General features: G+C 40.3%; 1 protein-coding gene across 1 annotated transcript in view; it reads left to right on the forward strand.

The window, feature by feature from the left end:
* The window catches only part of HSD17B11 (hydroxysteroid 17-beta dehydrogenase 11), a 39,882-nt gene that overhangs the window by 16,020 nt on the left and 17,021 nt on the right, over positions 1–6,841 (forward strand). Inside the window, exons 3-4 of the mRNA XM_017866854.1 lie at positions 3,595–3,726; positions 5,624–5,730. Of these exons, the coding sequence (XP_017722343.1) occupies positions 3,595–3,726; positions 5,624–5,730 (239 nt within the window). The remainder of the gene's footprint in view (positions 1–3,594; positions 3,727–5,623; positions 5,731–6,841) is intronic.

Below are 6,841 nucleotides of genomic sequence, written 5' to 3' on the forward strand. Positions count from 1 at the left end.
ATATATATATATATATTGTTTTCTTTTTTTTTTGAGACAGAGTCTTACTCTATCACCTGGGCTGGAGTGCAGTGGCCCGATCTCAGCTCACTGCAAGCTCCGCCTCCCAGGTTTACGCCATTCTCCTGCCTCAGCCTCCCAAGTAGCTGGGACTACAGGCGCCCGCCACCACGCCCGGCTAGTTTTTTGTATTTTTTAAGTAGAGACGGGGTTTCGCCGTGTTAGCCAGGATGGTCTCAATCTCCTGACCTCGTGATCCACCCGTCTCGGCCTCCCAAAGTGCTGGGATTACAGGCTTGAGCCACCGCGCCTGGCCACGCATGGCTAATTTTTGTATTTTTAGTAGAGAGGGGATTTTACTGCCAGGCTGGTCTGGAACTTCTGACCTCAGGTGATCCACCCACCTTGGCCTCCCAAAGTGCTGGGATTACAGGCATGAGCCACTTCGCCTGGCCTATCAGAACATTTTTATGCCACCAAAAGAATTAAATTCTCAGCTTGCTTTCATTATTAAGAAATATACAAATCCCAGCGCTTTGGGAGGCGAAGGCGGGCAGGTCACCTGAAGTCAGGAGTTCAAGACCAGCCTGGCCAACATGATGAAACCCTGTCTCTATAAAAATACAAAAATTAGCTGGGCATGATGGCGGGTGCCTGTAATCTCAGCTACTTTGGAGGCTGAGGTGGGAGAATCACTTGAACCCGGGGAGCGGAGGTTGTAGTGAGCTGAGATCGCACCACTGCACTCCAGCCTGGATGACAGAGCAAGATCTCAAAATATATATATATATATGTATATATATACACACACACACACACACATACATATATACACACATACATATATATACACACAAAACATGTTCTTATTTGGGATAGCTAAAAATTAAAATAATTGAACCCTTGGAGATAGAGAGTAGAAGGATGGTTACCAGAGGCTGGGAAGGGTAGAGATGGTGTAGGGAAGAAGTAGGGATGGTTAATGGGTACCAAAAAATAGAACAAATAGGCTACTCTGGTTGCACTGCCTGTGAGTTAGCCCTGCTCTGCAAGGAGCAGCCATAAAGAATCTTTTGTTAGTAAAAGAAATTAATAATAATAATTTAATTGTACATTTTAAAATAACTAAAAGAGTATAATTGTATTGTTTGTAATGCAAAGGATAAATGCTTGAGGGGATGGATACCTGATTTACCCTGATGTGATAATTATGTACTGCATGCCTGTATCAAAATGTCTTATGTAACCCTGAATATATACACTACTACGTACCCACAAAAATTTAAAAACAAAATTAATACAAAAAAAAAAAAAAAGAAATACAAAGCAGACATTCATGTCCTGGGTAGATAATAGGCAATGATGAAGAAAGGGTCAAGAGTATCTGGGAAAATCCTTTGATAATATAAAATAGTATATAGGTATAAATGGTATTGATCAGGGCTCAAAAAACTTAGCTTGACACTTCACTAATGTAAATATAATCTGATGAAATTCAATTCTGACTGAATATAGATGTGAGGCACCATGCCCAGCCTACAAATAGTCTTTACAAATAGTCTTTACAATCCAGTGGATGCCTTCTATTGCTCTTAGCAGCTAGCCTTGTTCTTTTGTTTATATTTTCTCAACTGAAATCATTTCACCAATGATAGCTGCAACAACCTTTGAAATCTGGCCGTAAGGGTTTACATAAGCCCTTCCACATAACCATTTTAATTTCTCAAATGCTCTTTCTTCTGGATCAATACCAAAATAGAATTTTCAAGAGAAAACACACATACCACGCATATATACTAGAAAACACACGTATGTATTTTATATTATTTACCTCATTTATATTTCTATATTTTGTTGTTTTGTTTTGTTTTGTGGGTTTTTTTTTTTTTTTTTTTGAGACGAAATCTCGCTCTGTCACCCAGGCTGGAGTGCAGTGGCACAATCTCGGCTCACTGCAACCTCCACCTCCTGGATTCAAGCGATTCTCCTGCCTCAGCCTCTTGAGTAGCTGGGATTACAGGCGTGCACCACCGTGCCCGGCTAATTTTTGTGTTTTTAGTAAAGATAGGGTTTCACCATGTGTTTCAGGCTGGTCTCCAATTCCTGACCTCAAATGCCTGCCTCGGCCTCCCAAATGCTGGGATTAGAGGCGTGAGCCACCTCAGTTGGCCAATATTTCTATATTAAGTACCCTCATAGACACCTGAGCAGGTCAAGAAGCGAACCTTAAATCATGTTACTTGTAGACAAGTATAAATGATTTTAAAATAATGATGATAGTAATAGCAGTTTACTGTGTGTATTAGATACAGTGTTAACTCCTTTACATGCATTATTTCATTTGTTTCTACAATGACTTACAAGGAACTTGTATTAGTATGTCTATTTTGCAGAGGAAGAATTGAAGTTTTAAGAAGTTAGGTAACTTGGTCAAGGTCCAACAGATAGTGAGTGGCAGAGCCAAAACTCAAGGTCCAAGAAAACCACTCTTCACCCTTAAGCCTACTGCCACCTAATGGAGAGCGATTGAACAATAGAACAGAAAATAAATAGAAATAAAGAAATAGAAAATGTGGCCAGCCTAATAGTGTAATCAGTTTTCCACAATTCTTCATAGTAGTCCCTGATTTTACCATATTCATTTAACTTTTATTTTTTGAAACAGAGTTTTGCTCTTGTTGCCCAGGCCAGAGTGCAATGGCACAATCTCGGCTCACCACAACTTCTGCCTCTTGGGTTCAAGTGATTCTCCTGCCTCAGCCTCCCGAGTAGCTGGGATTATAGGTGCCTGCCACCATGCCCAGCTAATTTTGTACTTTTAGTAGAGACAAGATTTCTCCATGTTGGTCATGCTGGTCTCGAACTCCCGACCTCAGGTGATCCACCCGCCTCAGCCTCCCAAAGTGCTGGGATTACAGGCGTGAGCCACCACACCTGGCCTAATTTAACTTTTTTTGCTTACCTTTTGAAGTAATGTTTTAAAAAAAATGCTATTTAGCCAAATGCCTCTTGAGCTATAGTCAGTAGAACAAAGTCAAGAGACTAAATTGCAAAAGAAAATTTCCACCTGATACACTTGAAGATATATCTATTTTGGACATAAGTGCGTAAAATAAAAAGAATTTTTTCCCCTGTTGACACATGGATTACAAAATCACTTTTATCCAGATCTAGCAGAAAAATACATACTCCTTTAATAGTCATTGCATACAAGACCAGGAATGGTGACTCATGCCTGTTATCCCAGCACTTTGGGAGAGGCTGAGGCGGGCATATCACTTGAGATCAGGAGTTCGAGACTAGCCTAGCCAACATAGTGAAATCCAATCTCTACTAAAAATACAAAAATTAGCCAGGTGTGGAGAGGTGGCATGCACCTTCAGTTCCTGCTATTCCAGAGACTGAGGCAGGAGAATTACTTGAACCCGGGAGGTGGAGGTTGCAGTGAGCCAAGATTTTGGCCACTATACTGCACCCTGGGCAACAGAGCAAGAGTCTACCTCAAAAAAAAAAGAAAAAAAAAAAAAGCCATTGTGTATAAACTTACCCTCATACCTCTTAATTAATTTACTTTTCTTATTTTATTTTTTGAAGGTAAAGGCAGAAATTGGAGATGTTAGTATTTTAGTAAATAATGCTGGTGTAGTCTATACATCAGATTTATTTGCTACACAAGATGCTCAGATTGAAAAGACTTTTGAAGTTAATGTACTTGCACATTTCTGGGTGAGTATGGTTTCTTTTACAAAAATATTCCTTTTGAAAATCCCAAAGATTAAAGTGGGGCTTTCAGCAGACATAAGGAAGTATTAAATCAAGCTAAAGTTTTCTCCAGGCACCAGGAATAACATTATACAAAGAGATCATTTTTCATGCTATCACCAAATTCTATCATTCTTCCTCACTTCTAATATTAATAATAATAATAAATTAATAAGAAATGTCAGGTATTGTATAGGTTTTAATTCTAACTAGGTTCTCACATTTGTGTGTGATCCTATTTAGAGATAAAGAAAGAAGTTGAGGATCATTTGAGTCATCATCTGTGATTTTATAAAGGTGAATCCAGTTTGCTTTTAGATTGCCCTTTTTCTTTTTTAGACAGGGTCTCACTCTGTTGCCAAGGCTGGAGTACAGTGATGCGACCTCATCTCACTGCAGCCCCAACTTCCCAGGCTCAAGTGATCCTCCCACCTCAGCACCCCCAAGTAGCTAGGACTACAGCCGTTAACACGCCCAGCTAATTTTTGTATTTTTAGTAGAGATGGGGTTTCACCATGTTGCCCAGGCTGGTGTTGAACTCCTGGACTCAAGTGATCCACCTGCCTCGGCCTCCCAAAGTGCTTGGATTACAGCATGAGCCACTGCCCTGGCTTTCAGATTTGCATTAGGCTCAGGCCTCATGTTATTTCCCAGCCCTAAAATTGCAAACCTTATTGTGAACCTCACCATTGAAAGTCTTAAGTTATATATATGTACATATGCTGTGTGTGTTTCTGAAGTCTTCAAATATTGCCCAAATAGCCAGTTCTTAAAAAGGCCCCTCAAAGATTTCTTGGATGAGAGTTTGGGATGAATAATCTCAAAAGAATATTGGGGTTGATAAAAATGCAGTATTATTGTATGTTAATATTCCCAAGTTTTTGACATATATCTTTATATTTTTGTGTTTGTTCAAATATAGGTTACTGTCTCTTTTGTTGTTGTTGTTGTTTTGAGACAGGGTCTCTCTGTGTTGCCCAGCCTGGAGTGCAGTGACGTGATTTTGGCTCACTGCAGCCTCAGCTTCCTGGGCTCAAATGATCTTCCCACCTTAGCCTCCCTAGTAGCTGGGACTACAGGCATACACCACCATGCCCGGCAAGTTTTTGTATTTTTTGTGGCGATGAGGTTTTGCCGTGTTGCGCAGCCTGATCTTAAGCTCCTGGGCTCAAGTAATCCTTCTGCCTCAACCTCCCAAAGTGCTGGGATTACAGGTGTGAGCCACTGCACTTGGCTGGGTATTATCTTATTTGTTTCTTCATCCCAAGCATCAATAACAAGAGGTAGAGGGCTGGGGAACATAAAAATTTAGAAATTTTTTTTTTTTTTTTTCGACAGAATCTCACTCTGTCGCCCAGGCCGGAGTGCAGTGGCGTGATCTCGGCTCATTGCAACCTCCGCCTTCCAGGTTCAAGTGATTCTCCTGCATCAGCCTCCCCAGTATCTGGGATTACAGGCACCTGCCACCATGCCTAGCTAATTTTTACATTTTTAGTAAAGATGGGGTTTCACCATGTTGGCCAGGCTAGTCTTGAACTCCTGACCTCAAGTGATCTGCCCGACTTGGCTTCCCAAAGTGCTGGAATTACAGTCATGAGCCACCACACCTGGCTGAATTTAGCAATTTAAGTGAGATGGATTCTCAAAGCTTTCAGTAGCCATTGTTTTGCTCAGGTTTTCTAATGTGGGCATCATATCCAGTCCCCTTATTGTTGCTGCATTTGTCATTTAGTTTATGTTTTTTTCATTTATGCCAGGATTCATGTTAAAAATATATACTTCTGTTTCAAAGTATTCCCAAGGGGTCTGTGAGTCTGAAATACAGTATTTTTTTTTCTCTTTTAATAAAAACTATTTGTAGACTACAAAGGCATTTATTTCCGCAATGATGAAGAATAACCATGGCCATATTGTCACTGTGGCTTCGGCAGGTGGACATGTTTCGGTCCCCTTCTTACTGGCTTACTGGTATGTGAACATGTGTTTCCTTCATTGGTTCTTATGCTTACCTTGTGTATGAGATTTCTTACCCTGTCTAATGAGAACTCTTTTTATAATCATAATAGACTTGAAATTGTCCAGTCTATTATTGGGAGTTGTCAAAAAATAAGCAGAAAGAGTTGCACGAAGTCTCTTGTCTAACAACATTATCAACCATTAATCCCCTTCTAGAAGACCCTGCTAGAGGTGGCAGCCAGAAATTTATTCAGTTATGAGCCAACCACTTTTACAACATTTCTCGTCTCTTTTAATAGCAAGAAATTACACAAGAACAATAATTAGTATTATTAATAATTGTAACAAATTTAATATTAATAATTTTAATATTAATAAAATGGGTAAATTTTGCAGAAATGAAATCAGAGTGAGAGAAAGAAAATATTAGGCACAGTTGGGTGACTTTTTTTTTTTGAGATGGAGTCTCACTCTTGTCGCCCAGGCTGGAGTGCAGTGGCGCGATCTCGGCTCACTGCAAGCTCGCCTCCCGGGTTCATGCCATTCTCCTGCCTCAGTCTCCCAAGTAGCTGGGACTACAGGCGCCTGCCAACATGCCCGGCTACTTTTTTTGTATTTTTATAGAGACCGGGTTTCACCGTGTTAGCCAGGATGGTCTGGATCTCCTGACCTTGTGATCCTCCCACCTTGGCCTCCCAAAGTGCTGGGATTACAGGCGTGAGCCACTGCGCCCGGCCCGGTGATTTGTTTCTATACAACTTGCATTTGCAAGGGTATATAACAAACTATTTTACTCTAATCATACCTAAAAAGTGATTATTCTTAGGTAATGACAAGACAAGTAATTAAGTGGTCTTTATTTTGTTCTTTTTGCTCATCTATATTTTCTTTCCTCCTTCCTTTCTTTCCTTTCTCTTTCTTTTTTTTCTGAACATATATTTTCAAATATTAGTTTTCTAATAGTGGGATTTTAAACATTGAAAGAATCCAAACAAGGGAATTGGTTTTTTAAAAAATTTTAATAGTTATCCGTTTAAAAAACATGCTCTTGGCCGGGCGCGGTGGCTCAAGCCTGTAATCCCAGCACTTTGGGAGGCCGAGACGGGCGGATCACGAGGTCAGG

This window comes from Rhinopithecus bieti, unplaced genomic scaffold (genome assembly GCF_001698545.2).
Source record: "Rhinopithecus bieti isolate Rb0 unplaced genomic scaffold, ASM169854v2 scaffold_3767, whole genome shotgun sequence".
In the NCBI taxonomy this organism is placed as follows: Eukaryota; Metazoa; Chordata; class Mammalia; order Primates; family Cercopithecidae; genus Rhinopithecus; species Rhinopithecus bieti.